The 19,530-nt window shown below is 49.7% G+C and overlaps 1 protein-coding gene across 1 annotated transcript in view; it reads left to right on the top strand.

Moving 5' to 3' along the window:
- Nucleotides 1–4,025: 4,025 nt before the first annotated feature.
- SLC7A5 (solute carrier family 7 member 5) overlaps nucleotides 4,026–19,530 on the top strand; it is a 30,772-nt gene continuing 15,267 nt past the window's right edge. The window contains exons 1-2 of the mRNA XM_063168171.1: nucleotides 4,026–4,681; nucleotides 15,060–15,185. Of these exons, the coding sequence (XP_063024241.1) occupies nucleotides 4,099–4,681; nucleotides 15,060–15,185 (709 nt within the window). The 5' untranslated portion in view covers nucleotides 4,026–4,098. The remainder of the gene's footprint in view (nucleotides 4,682–15,059; nucleotides 15,186–19,530) is intronic.

Below are 19,530 nucleotides of genomic sequence, written 5' to 3'. Positions count from 1 at the left end.
GTCAGAATGAAAGCACAAAGAGCTCTCTGTGCTGCTGGAGGGTGTCCCATGATTGGTCACACCCAGCCAGATGCCACAGGCCATCTCCAGCAGCATTCCAGCCTTCCAGGACCTTTCCTGAGCTGCTTCTCTGGCCACTGCCCATTCAGCTGGACCTGTCAGCTGAGCTCCTTCCTCTGTCCTGTCATAAATCTGAGCCTTGAGCTGGGTGGTGTGACCCAGCTGCTGCTTGTGGCTGCAGAAATGCTATCAAGTAACCCTAAAAAACCCTTTAAATAAATTAAATTATTGATACCAATTAGAAGTTGATCAAAGAGAGTGGGTTTAGATGGGGTGTGGGGAAGGAACCATAACTGGGAGGGAGGGAGGCCTCACTCAGTGTGCTCAGAGCAGCTGTGGCTGCCCCTGGATCCCTGGAGCTGTCCCAGGCCAGGCTGGGACAATGGAAGGCGTCAGGGTTGGAACTGGGTGAACTTTAATGTCCCTTCATCCCAAACCATGCCATGATTCTGTGAACTTTGGGTGAAATAAGTGTTCATTTCTGTCTCCCAGCTGAGCCACACCTGGAGTCCAGCTCTCGTCCCATTTGTTTAGCTGGATTAACCCAAAGAAGTTTCTTTGGAGATTCCATTCCTGGTTAAGGGATCCCCCTAAAATAATTGTAGGTAATGTTTCTAGAAGGTTCCTCAAGCTGGTGGGTGGAGAGAGTGGCCTGGGTTTTCTTCTGGAGAAAGAGTGGTCTGGGTGGTTAGGAGTGAGGCCAGCTCAGCTCTTGTGACCATTTAATGGTTCTAGAAGCTGCCACCCCTTCCATTTAGCCAGGAAAGGCAGCTCTGAGCTCTTTATCAGCACAGCTGAGGTGTTTGCTGAAGAAATGGGGGATTGATGCCAGCAGGATCAAGGCAGCTTTTCCAAATAACTGCTTCAAAACATCCCCATCCCTCCTCACAAATGGCCCATTTGCTCCTGCTCCTGCTCCTTGTTTGTGCTTCTGACAAATCCTTCCTTCCCTGCTCGTTTTTGATGTGCCAAACTGTGAGTGTTAGCACATGGAGAGCTGATTGGATAATCAAATAGTCTTCAAAGATCCTGCGGAAGAACTCGGGGCCCCGAGCAGAGGTAATGCTCAGGGCCAGCTGATAACAACACCGCCCCTGGCAGGTGCTTTGAAGATATCGGCTCTGGGAACATGCCCCAGTGCCAGGCTGGTGTTTTCTCAGGAATACAAATGGAAAAACAGTTGCAGAATGAACTCCCATGCAATAACTTGCAATAATTTGTAAGAGAGTTAAGCACGAGGTTGGCTTGGGACAGGGCAGTTCAGTGGCTGCTGTCCCACGGCCTCTGGGGCCTGGCATTTCAATCCTCAGCTCTGAGGCCAGGAAGAAACTCCCCTTTGGAAGAATTAGAACAGGATAACTGTGTCCCATTCATGGAAATGTCTCTGTGGGTTCACACCAGGTGTGAAATGCCCATGGTGGGATTCTTGGGGCCAGCAATTGAACTTGATCCCTGTGGGTCCTTCCAGCTCAGGAGATCCTGGTTCTAGGTCATTATTGGCCTTGAGGAACTCAGCCTGGAGCACTGGAGAAGTAAATCCCTTGATAAATGATTTTATTCCCCCAAATATATAACTAATTTTGAGTATTCATGTGAAAACACATGTGAAGCAAATACTTAATTTCAATCCCTGTCCTGTCTGCTGCATCCTGATGTACCAAGGCTGACACAGGGAAAATCCCATTTGTTGTAAGTATCTGGTTCTTTTCATGATTTCATGGTCCTGGGATAAATCATGAAATGCAGTAACAAAAATGACATGTAATTGTAAACTAGTAAAGTAAAAAAAAAAAGGTTTTTGAGGTTATAGAAAACCTGTGATAAATGTTTTGTTGTTTATTTTTAATTAATTGTCAGAGTCTTTTCAGCCTCCTCAGGATCCCATTTCTCCTTGAAAACTGGAGGAACGTGCTTCGTGCCAAGGTAATTTCTGTTTTTGCTCCCTTCCAGAATTTGGATGTTTACTTAAAGTCAGCAGCAGATATTTGAGCCCCTGAGCAGCCACTAGATGTCAGGTTTGGATTAGTGCTCCGAGGATTGGGCTGCTTGGGATTCTGGAATGGCTGGAAGTGGTGTTGATGGAGATGAAATGTAACTGAAATGTAACTGAAATGTGCCCTTTCCCCCCAGAATGTCCATCTCGCTTTTCCCTGGAGTTCCCTTGGAGAAAACCTTCCAGGCCACCTCCTGCCTGTCTGAACCGTGCACAGAGGGGGCTCCAGGAGGATGAACCAGCCTTGGGTTTGGGGCTCGGGCACCGCTCCTCGTGTGACAGCCCTGCCTGGGAGGCAGCTCCTCACAGGTACCACCCTCACAGGGAATGTTTGCAATCAGAGCTTCCAGGATGGAGCCTCTGAGCTCCTCTCCTCCCACCAGGGCAAGAGGGAATCTGAATTTCCTGAGGGATTGGCTCTTTGGGCATTACTGTAGTACCCAAGTGATTTATCCTTGCCTTCAGTGAGGCACATATTGCCTTTTTTTGCCTGCACAACTGCCAAGATGAATTATGTGAATTATTTTACATTTTCGTTTCACAAACAAGCATTTTGGTGACTTTGCCATTTGTCAGGTTTGAGATTGGTGACTCACTAATGTTTCAGAGAGGCTTTTTTGGCGATTTTGGTGTCTGCCAGGAGGGGCTGATGCCCGCAGTGCCTCTGCAGAGGTGCAGGTGATGCAGCACCAGGGCCTCGCCCTGTGCTTGTGAACTGGGATAGAAAAGCAGGGCAGGATGGGGCTGGGAGAGGCAGGATATACACACAAACACATCTGTACATCATACATACATGGCTGTATTTCCTGTATGTCATACATACACATCTGTACATCATACATACATGGCTGTATATCCTGTATGTCATACATACACATCTGTATATCATACATACATGGCTGTATACCCTGTATATTATACATATGTGTCTGTATCTCCTGTGTATCATACATACATGTGTGTATATCCTGTATATCATACATATGTGTCTCTATATCCTGTATATCATACATACATGTGTTTATATCCTGTATATCATATATACATGTGTTTATATCCTGTATATCATACATACGTGTCTCTATCTCCTGTATACCATACATACATGTCTGTATCTCCTGTATATCATACATACATGTGTGTGTATATCCTGTATATCATACATACATGTCTATCATACATACATGTGTGTATCTCCGATATATCATACATACATGTCTGTATATCCTGTATATCATACATATGTCTCTATATCCTGTATATCATACATACATGTGTTTATATCCTGTATATCATATATACATGTGTGTATATCCTGTATATCATACATATGTCTGTACATCCTGTGTATCATACATATGTGTCTCTATATCCTGCATATCATACATACATGTCTGTATCTCCTGTATATCATACATACATGTGTTTATATCCTGTATATCATACATATGTGTCTATATCTCCTGTATATCATACATACTTGTGTTTATATCATGTGTATCATACATACATGTGTTTATATCCCGTATATCATACATACGTGTCTATATCTCCTGTATATCATACATACTTGTGTTTATATCCTGTATATCATACATACATGTGTTTATATCCTGTATATCATACATACATGTGTGTATACATGTTTACATTCACAGGGACCCGCTCTCCTCTACAGGACCTCCTTTACAGAGCACACCGAACGCCCAGCGCCCCTGCCGGGCGGAGAAGCGCCGCTCACACCCCTCCCCTGCGGGCACCGAGTGCCACCGGGGCCGAACCGCGGGCTGGCATTTGCCTCCCTCTGTGCCCTTCTGGGGCTCGGGGACGCTCGGAGGAGCCCGGGCTGAGGGCGATGCGGGCCCGAGCGGGCACCCCGGGGGCGCTGCAGCATCCCCCGGCGCTCCTGCCCTCCTCCTGCCGCTCTCCTCCTCCTCCTCCTCCTCCTCCCCCCGGCACGCAGCCCGGCCCACCGCCGCCGGAACAAAAGGGGCGGCCGAAGGTGGCGGCGTGGCCGCGCCCGCTGCTCCCGCCGCTCCGCCACCATGTCCGCCAGCGGCGGCAGCTCCCCCGGCAATGCCGTGAAGAAGCGGAGCCCGGCCGGCTCGGCCGCCTCGCTGCCGCAGGAGGAGGAGAAGCAGGCGATGGAGAAGATGCTGGAAGGGGCGCAGGAGAACGGCTGTGCCCGCTCGCCGTCGCCCTGCGGCTCGGCGGAGGGGGTGACCCTGAAGCGGAACATCACCCTGCTCAACGGCGTGGCCATCATCGTGGGCACCATCATCGGCTCCGGCATCTTCGTCACCCCCACGGGCGTGCTGCGGGAGGCCGGCTCGCCGGGGCTCTCGCTCGTGGTCTGGGCCGTGTGCGGCGCCTTCTCCATCGTGGGCGCGCTGTGCTACGCCGAGCTCGGCACCACCATCACCAAGTCCGGCGGGGACTACGCCTACATGCTGGAGGTGTACGGCTCCCTGCCCGCCTTCCTCAAGCTCTGGATAGAGCTGCTCATCATCCGGCCCTCCTCGCAGTACATCGTGGCTCTGGTGTTCGCCACCTACCTGCTCAAGCCCATCTTCCCCACCTGCCCCGTGCCCGACGAGGGTGCCAAACTGGTGGCCTGTCTGTGTGTCCGTAAGTAGCGGCGGGTGGCGTTCGGGTGACAGGCAGGAGGGCTGGATGGGGTTTAGGGAAGGAATTCCTCCCTGGGAGGCCTGGCACATGGTGCTCAGGGAAGCTGTGGCTGCCCCCGGCTCACTGAAGTGTCCAGGCTGGAGCATCCTGGTCTGGTGGAAGGTGTCCCTGCCCATGGGACGGGATGACCTTTAATTTCCCTTCCCATCCAAACCATTCGGTGATTCAGTGACCCTCTGCAGGTCCCCGCTGTCCTTACTCCACGTGGTTCCTCACTCCCCATCACCTTCCCCTAAAAATCTGCACCATCCCTCCTGTGTTTCACTGGCTGCATCCTGGGGTGGTTTTTTGGCTACCTTGAATAGCCACAGCAGAAAATGAGTCTCCACCCGTAATAAATTGAGCAGAAAATTCCCCAAAAGGCAGCTGTGGGCTAGTGATGCTCTCTGATTCCCGAGCAGCGTGTGATAAATGCAGCGTGCGTTTTTCTTGGGAGCTGGAATGGGATTTCTTGTGCTTTCCCCAGGACCATGCAGGGTAAAACCCCCTTGTCCCCCGGCTCTGCAGGGCCCTGTGGACGTTGGTGTGAGGATAACAATTATCTGTCACCAGCAACTGGTGCTGAACACGCCCTGAGCTGCTTTCAGCACCAGATGCGAGAGGAGATGTTTCCCGCCCGTGTGTGCGCTGATAGCGCGCTCAAAACCTGCGGCTGTGGGGTTTCTTTTGCCAGCAAACATTCTGTCTCTGTCTGTCTGTCTGTCTGTGTCTGGGGCGGTGCCTTGCAGGGGTGTTCGGTCACGGTGGGGTGAATTCAGGGCCAGGGATGCCAGCCTGGGCACACAGAGCCCTGCCAGGGCACTCAGATCTCTCCTGATGCACTTTCATCACCTCTGCTCTTTTGGGGTCTGCAGTTTTGCCATTCGAATCCTATTTTCTGTTCCTCTGGTGACTGCAAAGTCACCCCATCCAAACTCCCAATCCTTTAAATCCAGGACCATGCCCTGTCTCTTCCCTCCTCATCTCCCATTTAATCTTTGTGCTCCACTGGAATTTAATGCCTTTATAGAGATGTTTATTGGGAGGAGATGCAATTTTTGTGAGAGGTTTATAGATGATTTATCCACTGTACAAATTCACAGCCAGGTGATCTCTGTATTTTTGCATTTTGGGTGATGAGGAGGAAGCTGCTCGTGTGTGCTGCCCTTTCCTAGGATTGTGTGAGATTCCTTCCCCCTCCGAGGATCTCAGGCATCCCAAAGCTGCAGCACACGGTCGTTATGGGAAGATAGATTGGCTGGAAATGTGTCCGAGCCAGCCTGACCCGGGCTGTGGGAGGTAAATGATATGGTTAATTATAGGATTGATAACAGGCAGGACACTGCCCTGTGCTTTCTTCAGGCAAGATTGAAACTGCTCAGTCCCCAGATGAATTTTTAGGAATATAAAGGTACCTGGGCAGGCATGTGGATTTCCATCCAAATTTTTACAGTGTGGAGAGTGTTTATTAGGGAAATTTAATCATTTAACTAAGAAAGCTGTGAGGTGGTCAGGGAATAGCCCAGCTGATGGGTGTGCTGCCTTTTGGAAATCTGATTTTCGAGCTTTGCTGCTGGTCTGCACTGTGGTTTCCTCAGGAGAGAGGCAGGGATCCACGTGCCATTTGTGTTCTCTGCTGAAAACCCAAGGAATTAGGATGTAATTTAGGGTTTTCTTGCTGCCTTATGGCAAAGTTTTGCCGTGCAAGCACAGATGGAGCTGGCCAAGCCTTTGAGGATGTGTTTCTAACCAAAAGTGACTTTCATCTTCAGAATCATTCCCAAAACGAGTTTCTGTTCCCATTTTATTGCTCAAAGCCCAGGGCAGGGTTAAACAGACCTGTCCACGTTGGGATCTGTTCACTGGTGAGGATTTGCAGCACAAAACTCCTTGGAGCCAGCTCTCATTCCTGTTTATCCTCCTGCAAGAAAAGTCTCCAGCCTTCCTTTGGTAACAATTAGGCTTTCCCTGGGGCAGAATTTGTTCTTGAACCTTTATCCTGAGCTGCCAAGGGAAAGGTTTGGAGTTCTCCAGATCTGCATCATCCCCATGTGTTTCTCCTTTAAGCTCTGCTCCCCCTTGCACTGCTGGCTCTTGGTTTGTTTATGCTTTGGGTTAAGTTTGGGGTTGTCTCCTTTGCTCCAGGAGGTTTGTTCATCCTGCAGCGCCTTCAGCAGGGCAGCTTTTGGGAACTTTGATTTTTGGAACTTTAATTTTTGGAATCAGCTTTTCATCTCCCCGGTGCCAAAACCACACCGTGACCCAGGAACAATAAACGAAATAAATCTGCTCCAGGGGCTCAGGCAGCCACACAACCCTTGTGGGGACTCACAGACAGCTTTGTTCAAACAGAAACTGCACAGAGAGAGACTTTTTTAGTCTTTTCAAAAGCTCTAGAGTAGAAAAATAATGACCTATTTGTGCATAGGCTGTAGCACATACATGAATGAGTTACCTCAAAATGGGGGAGAGCAGCTTGGGAAGCAGCAGAGGAATTTGGGACCTGGGGCTGGGGTACAGTAGCCAAAATGCAGCCTTGCAGAACAGTCCCTGCTCTATTCCTTGCAGAGTTTGTATCTCCACACAAAATGCACTTGGCTGCACAGTTTGTAGTAAGAGGAGGAATAACTAAAGTTATTTGTTTCCACTTTGCTGCTGCTGAAGGGTTGAATAAATCGTGTGTTGTTCAGAGTTTGCCACCGTGAACTTCAGAGAGTGAATTAATGCATTAAGAGAACCTAAATCACAGGCCTGAGTGAAAGGAAAAAATGGTTGGAAGAGGGAATTTTGTTCCCCTGGAAGGTGCTGAGGAAAACAAGGTGGGTGGTAAGGAGAATTTCCCTACAAATAGGTATTTTGTGCCCTGGAGGTTGTAATCTACACACAGTTGGTATGCAGGGCTTCTTTCATGGGCACCCGGAGTGCCTGTGGTGTTTGCTACAAATAAAAGCTGGGAATCCACTCCAGGGAAATCTTCCTGGGGCAAGAGGGGTCAGGCTGTTCATCCTTAGCCCAGCTCATTTCATGTTCCCCAAATTTGGCTGAAGACTTTGCAGGCTGCAGGTTACTTGGGTGATTCAGAAATTGAGCATCTCTTTTAGCTGTGAGATTGGATGGTTGATACTTTAAAACTGATAACACAAAATCCATCTGAGTGTTCGGTACACAAAAATTGGAAGTTCAGGAAACAGAGTTTGTGCATTTGTGTGAAAACACAGGAATAATTTGAATTCTCTCACTTCTGGGCTCATCTAAACCAGTTTTACCCCTTCTGTAGTGGGTGGAGGGACTGAATCTGCATATCTGATGTTATGAGGGGCTGAATTTGCATATCTGATGATCTACATTACAATGTCAACATTGGACATGGCAAAGAATTAAACCTTGGATCCTGTGCTCTGTCTCAGGTGTGAGGGCTCAGGTTTTCCTTCCATCCTGCTGCCGCTTGTGTGAACGCTTCAAGTTAATAAATCCTAACAAAAATCAGTAAAAACCACCAGTACCCCTGCGTGTTCCAGAGAGGGCTCAGAGAGGAAAGTGTTGATCTGATTAATTAAAGATGCTGTGGCTATTCCTCATTTCCCACTGTTGATTTGCAGATTTCCTGCTTGCACAGAGGCACCTGCCCAGGTCTGGTGCAGTAAATTCACTCCCTGTGCATCAGGGAGACAGGAATGGAGCTGCTGCCAGCCCTGAGCTGGATCTTGGTGTTCCACAAGTGCCTGAGCTGTTCATCCCACACATCCTCACACCCTGAGAGCCACACACAGCTTCTAGAATTCCCTGATTTCCTGACAAGAAAATCTGCTCCACAGTGCACAGTGGGAAATTGGGATTGGACTCGATAATTCATCCTTGTGGATCCTTTCCAGCTCAGGATATTCTGTTGTTTTAATTTTTTCTTCCTCCTCACTGTTAGATCAGCAGTTTGACAGTTTGCTTCTGAATTTGTGTCTCACTTATTAATTAGATATGCAAATCTGGCACTAATAACCGCAGCACAGCAATATCAAAGCCAGGGAATTTTAATCTTCCTCAAAATTTATCTAAACTTCCTTCACTGCTTCCGAGCTCTGCTGTTGGGCATTCCTCCTGCAGGGCTGGAACTGCAGGGAATGCTGATGAACTCCTCATTTGTCTCTTGTGTTTTGAGCAGCCAGAGGGTGGAAGGATGAGCAGGAGGCAGGTTTGGGAGCCCTTGTCCTGAGAGAAGGAATCCAAGCAAGGGCAGCTGCCAAGCTGTCCAGGAGGGAATATCCAGTGTCAGCATTCCACCCAGAAATCCCAGATCCTGTGGGGAGCAGGAATCTTTATTTGACATCAAGGTTTTGCTGCCAGGCTCAGCTCTTTTACAGGTGTGTGGATTTTCACCTCATCAGGAATTAACTGGTGAAAAGCAAACACAAAACACACCCAGGGCCTGTCTGCCTGAGATGGGTTCCTTCTGCAGCATTGCTGCTTTTAATTAATCTGCCAGGACAAGCTGGGTGTGAAGCTTTGAAGATTTCTTTTCCTCCTCCAGAAAGGTGGATTAAGGGACTAAAGCTCCATCAGCAAATTGCCCTTGGAGTGGATTGGAAGGAAGGGGCTGTGGAGCCCCTGCTGGATGGCAGAGGCTGCAGGGCTGGGGTTGCTTTTTTAATCTGTGTTTAATTAGAGCAGCATTAATGAAAACAGGCTCAGACACTCACAGGACTCTCCAGAAATCAATGAGAGCTTGGAGGGCTCTTGAAACACACAGGGAGCAGCCACTGCAATTCCAGCACCCCTCTCCTGGCTCTCACAACAATTACCCCATTAAATGTTACTGGGTTTGAATCATTTCTGTTATCACTGAGATCATTCTGAGTTTCTCTGCTCTGGCATGAACAAATTGGGAAGGTTTTTGTGGAAAACCCCTCCAGGGTCAGCCTCATTTAAAGCAGCATCCCTTGTTTTGAGTATTCCAAGAGTTCCATGGATGTGGCCACAGGTCCAGTCTGAGGGATGGGAAATTCAGATTTTCTGTACACATAAAATAGCAGCAGGTGCTGCTCCCTGTTGAGAAGATGCTTCTGTGAGGTGAGCATGGAGTTAGTTTGGGATGGTTAATTTGATGGGAATGGGAGAAATAGGAAGAGCTTTTCCATATATTTTCTCCCTGTATTTTGTTTGTTTTCCTGAGGTAAAATGTCCTGTTGGTGGAATTGCTGTGTCATGTCCTCTGGAAACCTTGGCAGTAAATCACAACCTTCTTCCAAAGAGCCAAAATAGCAACTCCTGCCTCTAGATAGGAGCCACCTCTCCCAACACTGAGGAGCTCTTTGGAGTTTTCCTGTGTCAGTGTCCTGCTGTTGTTATGGGATAGGGGTATTGACCTGGTCAGGGTGCCTGGGGTTGTTTGTTGGGACATCCAGAGCTCCTGGCTCAGTGTGGGTTTGGTGATGATCTCTTTTTAAACCCCCCTGGTAGGGCAAGTTTGCCTTCTCCTTTGTTGATGCACCCATTCCCTGATTGCTGTTTTGGAAAGAGGACTAAAAAGGGAACTGGGAAGCATTGCCAGGGATGTTGATTATTATAAGTAGATTTTAATATAGACACGTTTGCTCTGGGGCCAGGAGCTTTCCAACAGCCTCATGTGCCCCCAGGCCTTTCCCTTTCCAGGACTGACTGCCCTGGGTGTTAAGTTTCTCCAGGGATTTGTCCTTGCAGAAATATCTGCAAAGTTTTTCCCTCTGCTTTTTCCCTTCCCCACCTTGCAGAGCACAAAAGTCTCCAGTCAGTACCTGCCAAATTGAAATATCCTGAATCATTTTCTGCCTGTGACCTTGCCTGTCCCACGTTGGAATGTGCAATTGGAAAGAGTCACCACAGAGTTTTGGGAGACACTGTAACATCCCAGCTGCTGGAGTATAAAATTGGTGGGGTGTTTTTGCCTTGGTGAATTGATTTTCCCATGGGTTTAATCCACCCTGGTCAGTATAACTTAATTTTTGCTTTGTCCTGTGTAGATTAACTGTCACCTGCACTTCATGTGGAGGGAAAGGAGCAGCCTTTGCTGTGGGATGGGGTAAGGAATGTTCTGGGAGCTATTGTGAGGGAAAATCAACATCACCCAGTGGCAGATGGTAAATGGGAGCATCACCTTACAGTGGCAAGGGCCAGGCACTTTGGAAATGTGGGTTACAGACAGAGCCATGCATGACAGAACAGTTCACAGGCCTTGTTTTCCTGGCAGGGAAGCTGATGGAGGGGATTTCTCTTCATTTTTCCCTTCAATTTCCCTTTATTTTCCACAGCTTCCCAACCTGCTGTGTGTTATCACTGGGTCCTGTGGTACCACAAACAGGAATCCCATGGGAATTAAGAGCAAGTTAATGAGTTTAGTCCCTTAAAGGGAGCTACTTCCACACCTTCCAGAGGTGTACATGGAATCACACTGCCAGCACCACAGGTTGGACCCAGGAGGTGGAATTAGGGACAAAAGGGACATTGTGCAAATGTCTGTGCCAGTACCCTGGGAATTTCATTCCTGTGCTCATTCCAGAGATTTCACCTGCAAAGCTGCTGAGGAGGATCTTGGGCTGAGCAAGCTCTGTCACCCCCAGGCAGTTCCATGTGGGAATTGGATCTTTGTCCCTGTCCCCTGTCCTGGGAGAGCTGCAGCTGTGCCTGTGCACAGGAGCGATGCCAAGGCTCTTGCATCAGAAGTGGCAGCCCAGGTTCAGCTGTGCCTGCTCCATTCCCTCTGTTTGCTCTGGCACAGCCTCACTCTCCCCATCCTGCCTTTCCCTGGACACAGGAGCTGTTCCATGGATGTGTTCTAGGAGGGGTTGATCCATTTATCTGTCTGCAGTTTTTGCTGTTGTCCTCCAGGAGTTGTGTCTGGGAGAGAGCTTGGGAGGCAGCTTCAGAGGCATACAGCCATAAAATGGGAATTGTGGGTAAAGTCCTGTCTGGTGTCACATTAATCAGTTTGTCCTTGTTCCTATCAGGAGTGGGGAATTCCCTGGCTGTGCAGGTGAGTGCCAGTGGAGCAGGTTCAGTGAGATGCCTGAAGCCAGCAGGGACTGCAGGACAGAGGAAATACTGAAGCCAGACCTGCTGGTGTATTTAGAAACTCAGATTTCCCTCTGTGGTTTGAGTTGCCTTGGAATGAGGCTGGGCTGGAGCAGTCCCTGGGGGTGAAGGGATGAACAACACCTGGAGAGCAAAAACCAGGATCTCTCCTGCCAGAGTCATGAGTAATTAATCACCTGAGCTAGATTAGGTGTAGGGGAAACTTTTGTTATTGTGAGGGTGGGGAGACCCTGGCACAGGTGCCCAGAGCAGCTGTGGCTGCCCCTGGATCCTGGCAGTGTCCAAGGCCAGGCTGGCATGGACTTGGAACAACCTGGGATAGTGGAAGGTGTCCCTGCCCATGGGATTGGAACAAGAGGAGCTCTAATGTTCCTTCCAACCCAAACCAGTGTGGTATTCTCTGAAAAGTCACCCCCTGTCCATCTGCCATCCCTTCAGCTTTCTAACACTTATTGTCCCAATTATGTAAAGCTTTGGAGAGGGGCTGGCTCAGCCAGGCCGTGGCACGTCAGGTCAGCTGAAATCCTCATTCCTCGAATGGTTCCTGAGCACAGCCCTGATGGGTCACTCCAAAGCTCTGCTGGCTGACAGGGGCTGGAGCCTTAGGAAAACACTGCAGGAATCAGGGCAGCACAGCCTACTCTCTGTGTCAGTGCCCTGGTTTGTGGTGCAGCTTTGCTGTGTTTTTCCTGGAGTGATTCAGCCGAGGTGAGGGAGCGCTGCCAGGAGGATCCCACAGCCCCTGCCTGCCAGGGCAGCATCTGGGATCAAAGCTATCAAACTTGCTGCTCTAAGAAATCCCAGCCTCCTGAGAAGCTCAGCAGCCACTGGAATTTGTCCTGGAGTTTTATGGAAAAGCTTTCATCCTGTTTGTCTGTAGGATTCTTCCTGATGGGCGAGACTGGGGGATTCAGTGGAGAAACTACTGTGCTCCTTTAGGAAAGAAAAATATTATTGGAAAGGGGGAAAAGCAAAGCTGAGGAAATGTGACTGGCGGGGCTGATGACCACGGCAGAAACTTCCAGCCCTGATCCCAAAGTGTTTTCTCTTTTTTTAGGGAGTCTGTTTATCTGCGCTGATGGGGCTTTGGGGCTGAACACACACTTGGACTCTGTAGGAAACTTTTGCTTTTCATTTTCACCACCACCCTCCAGGGGACTCTGTACAGACCCAGAGCAGGGAAAATAGCCCCTAAAAATCAGTGTTGAAGTGGGGGTGAAGCATTTATTGTCACAGACATAGAATGCCTAAATGGGGCAGGGAATGTCACTGTCACACCTCTCAGGGCTGTCCTCACCACGACGGCAGCAGCAGCAGTGTGGTCCTAGATGGGTGAGCTCATCCTCTAAATATCCCTCTGTAAACAAGGGCAGATTTATTTTTAGCATAATCGCTGGTCAAAGGGAATCCTGTTCCAGAGCCTGCTGCCCTGAGTACTCACTGGAGGTGCTTTCACTGCCTGGGTTGGGAGTTCTGCTGGGAGAATTCCCTGTGTTTCCTTTCCCCTGTAGCACTCTAAGGTCACTTGGTTAAGCTGTGTTTCCTCCTTGCTGCTGTCTGACCGTGTCCCTTTGCCCTGTCCCCAGAGGCAGACGTGTCCCAGTGCCCCTCTGTGGGGACAGGGCTGGGACAGGGGCTGGGAACTCTCCAGACCTGTCCCTGTCCCGTATCTCCTGGAGGGGCCTGGCACAGGGACAGTGGTGTGGCACATCTGTCACCACAGTCACTCACCCCTGCTCCTGGCCAGAGCCCAGCTCGTGCTGTCCTGTGTCCCCAGTGTGGCTCTGCTTCCCCAGGAACAGCTCAGGGTCATTTCAGCCTCAGCCACGCTCCCAAAGGGGCTCCAAGGGCACGGCACAAAATCCATCTCCAGTCCCTGTTTGTTGCTGGCTGTCACCCCTGTGGGATGGCTTGGATCCTGTGCTTTCCTTCCTGACACACACAGCGCTCACTGCTCCACACTTGAGCTGCTCCTGTGTTGGAACGGCAGCAGATCCTGGATATGGGAGGGTGGGGGAAGGACCCAGTGATCCCGGGACACTGGCACAGGCTGCCCCTGGATCCTGGGACACTGGCACAGGCTATCCCTGGCAGTCCCAAGGCCAGCCTGAATGGAGCTCGGAGCACCCTGGGATGGTGGAAGGTGTCCCTGCCCTTGGCATTGGTGGGACTGGATCTGTGAGATCCTTCCAAGCCCAGCCCCTCTGGGATCAGCTCTGGGCTCTGAAGTGGGCTCCAGCTCACACCCTCAGGGGAGGCACTGGGATGTTTTGGGGAGCAGCTGCTTGGCTCTGATCAGGAGCTGCTGTGAAGAGGAGCTGCAGGCTCTGGGAAGGAGCTTTTGCACAGGGGCAGAGGGAGCTGGGAAAGGATCCTGCAGGGAAAAGCCTCCAGCCCCAGGAGGAGGTTTGGGATCTGCTCCTCCCTGAGCTGCTCAGGCTGCGGCTGGCCAGGGGACAGTGAGGGGTCCCTGGGCTGGAGGGAGGGCAGCCAGCACGTGGGCACTGCCACCCTCAGTGTGACATTTGCTGTGTCCGTAATAAGCAGCAAGCTCTGGGGAGGGAGCAGGGCACCAAAATAGTCAGTGATTTGTGAGGGCAGCAGGGCTTTGCATTATTTGCTCTGCAGCAGGTGAAGCTCAGCCAGGAGCAGAGGCTTTGATCAAGGCTTGGTCCAGGCTGTGCTCTGCCTGGCAGGAATGTCACACTGGCAGGATGGGATGCAGAGGAGCTGGGGGGGAATGTGGCAAAGAAAGATGGGAAGTAAACCCCAGTAGTTGCATTAACCATGGGGCAACTTGTGGGCAGCAGGAGCTTCTCAGCAAACAGATACTGAGCCCTCAGGAGTGTTTTCCAATGGAGCAATCCCATTCCATGTCCCAAGGACCACAGGCATTATTCAGAGCACTTACTGCCAACATAAAGGGTCCAGTTGAGAAGTGGGAGGCTGCAGAGCTCTCAGTGAGTTTCTCTTTTGGGAAGAGGCTCTTGTTGGTTGTTTTAGCTAAAGGGAATCATTGAATGGTTTGGGTTGGAAGAACCTTGAAGAACATCTCATCCACCCCCTGCCATGGCAGGGACACCATCCCAGGCTGCTCCAGGTCCCATCCAGACTGGCCTTGGGCACTGCCAGGGATCCAGGGGCCACTACAGCTTCTCTGGGCCTCCCCACCCTCACAGGGGGGAATTCCTTCCATGTATCCCACCGAAGATTCTTTGTGCTTTGTGGTGCATTTGGCATGTCTCCCTGGATGCTGACCTTGTCCCTTGTGTCCCCTCAGTGCTGCTGACAGCTGTGAACTGCTACAGTGTCAAGGCTGCCACCCGTGTGCAGGATGCCTTCGCTGCGGCCAAGCTGCTGGCGCTGGCTCTCATCATCATCCTGGGCTTCGTGCAGCTGGCAAAGGGTGAGTGCTGCTCCTTCTCTCCTTCTGGGCAAAGCAGGGTGAGGGGCTGAGTGAGTGCTGCTCCTTTTCTGCTTTTGGGTAAAGCAGGATGAGAGGCTGAGAGCTGCTTCTTTTGAGTAAAGCAGGATGAGGGGCTGAGTGAGAGCTGCTCCTTCTCTCCTTCTGGGTAAAGCAGGATGAGGGGCTGAGTGAGTGCTGCTCCTTTTGAGTAAAGCAGGGTGAGGGGCTGAGTGAGTGCTGCTCCTCTTGGGCAAAGCAGGATGAGGGGCAGAGCCCAGGAGTCCAACCCCAGGTGTTCCAGAGCTTTACAAACCTCCCCGTTCTCTCAGGTCCTTAGGGGATGTTCCCAGCTTTGCCACAGTCTGGGGTTTTGTGTTTTATTTGTGGGATTTTATATTTTATATCACTGCCAGGCTTGATTTCATGCTCCTGAAACCACTTAAACTCTTTCCCACTTACACAGAGAGTGATTTCTCCCTTTGGGAGTGAAAATGTTGGTGCTGCTGCACTGGGAAATCTCTTTGTAACATTTTGCTCACAGAGAATTATCTGCATGTGCAAACCTCTTCCAGTCATCTTAATCCTTCCACAAACTCCCCCTGCACATTTCCCTTCATCCTGTTCCAGGTGTGCAGTGGCTCAGGCCAGCTCTGGGTCACCCAGGGACACAGAGCCCAAAGGAGCAGAGATCAGAGCTCTCAGCTGGCACTGGCACCTGGAAAAGGAGACAGAAATGGGAAGATAAAGCAGATTTTCTGGTGCTTCTGCTGGTTTGCTTCATGCACCCATAAAATCCTCTCAGAGCAGGGAGATGGTTTGTTCCAAACCCATCTGAGTTTGTTCCAAACCTGATTAACTCGCAGTTAAACCAAAGTGTGGCTTTTTTTGTGCAAGTTTTGTGGGAATAAATGTGTCCTGGGGAACAGTCCTGTCCTTGTTTGCTGAGAGGGGATAAAATCTCCAGGGAATTGTGTCCCTGCACAGGGGTGAGTCTGTGTGCTCGTGGGTCTGTAATTCCTGTCTCAGCTCTGGGAGCCAGTGCTGTCTTTGCAGAATTTCTTGCTTTGTCAGAGGTTTTATTTTCTTCCAGCTCAGTGCAGACACTCAACAGGGACATTGTTTGAGGCTTATCAGAAAACACACCTCCTCCCTCTGCCCAGCTCCCCAGCCTGCCCTGCTGGACCTGATTCTCTCCCAGGAGGAAAGGGATAAATCAGGATAAATCTCTTTGAGCTGGTTAACATTTTACCATGAAGATCTTTACAACTGGGCTTTGTTTGCAGATAGAATCTTAATTTGCATCTTCAGAATGTGCTGTACTTTTGGCCTTTTTGGGGAGGCTGAGCCACTTTCTGCCTTGCTTCCTCAGGTGGAAATCCGTGAGATTTTCCTTGATTTCTCTGTAACCTAGAAGGGATTTCTGCCCTGTTACAATAAATCCCCTCTTCCCCTCCTGTGTCCCAGGAGTTGTTTTCCTTCCTTTGAAGTTTCGGGTGGTTGTGGCTGTGCAGACCTTGCAGGGCAGAGAATTCCATGTGATTTCTTTTCCTGCTGATCCACCTGGCAGGGAGATCAAAAGCAGTTCCTGGGCAGTGACACCTGTGAGCCAACTTCTCCCTGTCTGAGCAGCCAGCCCTCAAACCAGACAGGATCAGAGTGGGATCCTCAGGATCCACAGCAGATCCTGGCTCCCACTTTGTCCCAATGCCCATTCCAGCTTGTGCAGAATCCCACAGCTGGGATTCTGCCTGGCTCCAGCATGGATTTTATTAATCCTTTGGGAATTTCTAGGCTCTCTGCTAAATCCTTAAGAATGTGCAAGCTCCTTTCCTGTCCCTTCCTCAGCTCCCACCTTGCTCCATTTTCCTTTCAGTCATTCCAAGTCACTCTGTGCTTTTAGCAGGGATACAGCAAGAAATTGTCTTTTTTCTTCATTTTTTAAATCAAAAAAGCACCAAAATGCCCATTTTCAGTGACAGTGGGAGAGCACTGCCCTGTCCTCCAGCTTTGTCCCACATTTCCACACCCTGTGCCCATTCCAGTGTTGGTTTTTTGGACAGAGACTCTTCCCACCAGCAGCTGGGTGACCCCATCCAAGCTGGCAGCACTTTTGGGGTGAGATCTGCACCCGGTTTTCAGGGGGATGGGGTTGTGTATTCCTGGGATGTTCTGGACAGTGAACTGGTTTTACTGGTTCCTGTCCCACTGCTGGTTTGTGTTCCCAGTATCCATGAACAGACCAGAGGAGCAACACCACATTTTTAGCTCAAATGTGGAAATTTCTGTGATTTCACAGAAGTCTCTCTGCATTAACCTCCCACCTTCAGCCTTTGCTTTTTTTCTTTTTTTATCCTCTCCTTGGCTCTTTTCCTGGTTTGCAGAAGAGCAGGGATCTCTCAAGGACAAAGGACTCTGTGGCAATTTTGCCCACAAAAAGAACATTTCCCTGTCAGCAGCTGTTTCCCATCACTCCTTCCCTGCCCTTTCCAAAGGAGGAGGCTGAAGTTGGTTTCCTACTCAGCCTTTCAAGTGCTTGGAGGTTGACTCAGTGGAACTGAGCTGCTTGGGCTGAAATTATTTTATTAATCCAAGAGTGAAACTTTTTAAAGCCTTTTTGGGGCTGGAAATGAGTGGCTTGAAAAGTCCTGGATTTGGGTATTGGTTTGTAAAATCTTGTGTATGGCCCTCAGATTATAGCATGCAAATAATAGAAATAAATAAAGTAAATTTAAATAAATAACACTTAAATAAATGACTTATAGAAATAAAACATATAGAGGATCAGAATTTTGAAGTCAAAAATCCAGAAATAAACATATCACACACATGTTTGACATCTATTTATTCCTGTGGATGATGCCTCAGGGTTTCTGGAATATTTCTGTGCCCTCAGGCAGCTGAAGCAGGGATGCAGCTCCAGCCCTTGCTGTGCTCTCTCACCAGCAGCTCTGCTTAAAACCTGGAATTGGGCCTTTGGGACTTGGAGAAACAGAATTTAACACTGATTTGATTGAATTGCTTTTATTGGATTTATTGTCCCTTTATTTATCGTCCCTTTTCTTTATCCTGACTGGGAAATTCCTGGTCTGTGGTGCCTCCAGGAGCTGTTTGGTGGCAGCAGCATTTTTCTCCCTGCCTCCCTCCCTTGGGCTGTCAGGGATGCAGAGCTGCATCTGCCAGAGCAGCTCAGGGTCAGTTAAGGACAGAGCAGGCAGGTTTAACTCCAGAGCAGAGCTTAGGCTGGGCACGAGATTTGGGTTTAATTTGGGCTTTTTTTCATTGTTTTTTGGTTTACCTTGTTATTTTGTTGGTTTGTTTGGGGTTTTTGTTTTGTTTTTGGTTGGGTCTTTATTTAGTTTTTTAGTAGGTTGTTTGTTTGTTGTTTTAGTTTTTGTTTTTTGCAGAATGGTGAAATAATTTGGGTGGAAAGGGACCTCAGAGCTCCTCCAGTTTCACCCCTGCCATGAACAGGGACACCTTCCCCTGTCCCAGGGTGCTCCAAGCCTTGGAGGAAAGGAACAGAGACTCAATTTTCCTTCCTTCTCTCTCTCTAAATCATGGGATTCTTCATCCAAAAAAAAAGGCAGAGAAAAAAATATGGACTGGGAGCTGCCAAAATAACCCCCAGGGAGAAATACAGAGGCCAAAGGAGCATTTTGTAGCAAAAGGGATTTGATAAGTGAAAGCAGCACCCAGATGTCTCAACCCCACAGTGCCAGACATTTCCTTGCACCTGGAGTACTAAAAATGGCATTTTAAGAGCCAAGCAATGCTCACTGAAGGTCTGAATCTTCCTTCTGATACTTTCAGAGCCCTCCCAGCAGAGTTCAGGATTTTCAACCCCAATATTACTTTTAAAGAGCTTTTTACAAGCAGTATTGGGGTGGGGATGGCAGAGCTGGCTGGGGTGTCCAGGGAAGCTGAGGCTGGCAGTGCCCAAGGCCAGGCTGCACAGGGCCTGGAGCAGCCTGGGACAGTAGAAGGTGTCCCTGCCATGGGATGGGAGGAATTTTGAGGTTCCTTTAACCCAAAGCAGTCCAGGTTCCATGGTCAGCCAGGGCTCCTGGCACAAGGCTGGAGCTGTGAGGGGAGTCTGGAGCCCCGAGCAGGGGAATGTCTTCACCCAGCCCAGCCTGGCTCCCACCAGGAATCCTCCAAATGGATACGGAACATCCTGAGGGCACAGAAGGATGGCAGGGACAGCATTCCCTGCTGCTGCTGTCCCCTGGCACCCCAATGCCACCACCTGCCATGCTTTTCCAGCAGGAGCTTCACAGGGAGGCTCCTTCCTCATCCTCCCTGTCAGCAGGGACAGCTGCCACATTCTGCCCCTGTAAATCACAGC

The sequence above is a fragment of the Melospiza melodia genome, chromosome 13, assembly GCF_035770615.1.
Source record: "Melospiza melodia melodia isolate bMelMel2 chromosome 13, bMelMel2.pri, whole genome shotgun sequence".
Classification (NCBI taxonomy): Eukaryota; Metazoa; Chordata; class Aves; order Passeriformes; family Passerellidae; genus Melospiza; species Melospiza melodia.
This window is presented reverse-complemented; position numbering and strand designations above follow the sequence as displayed.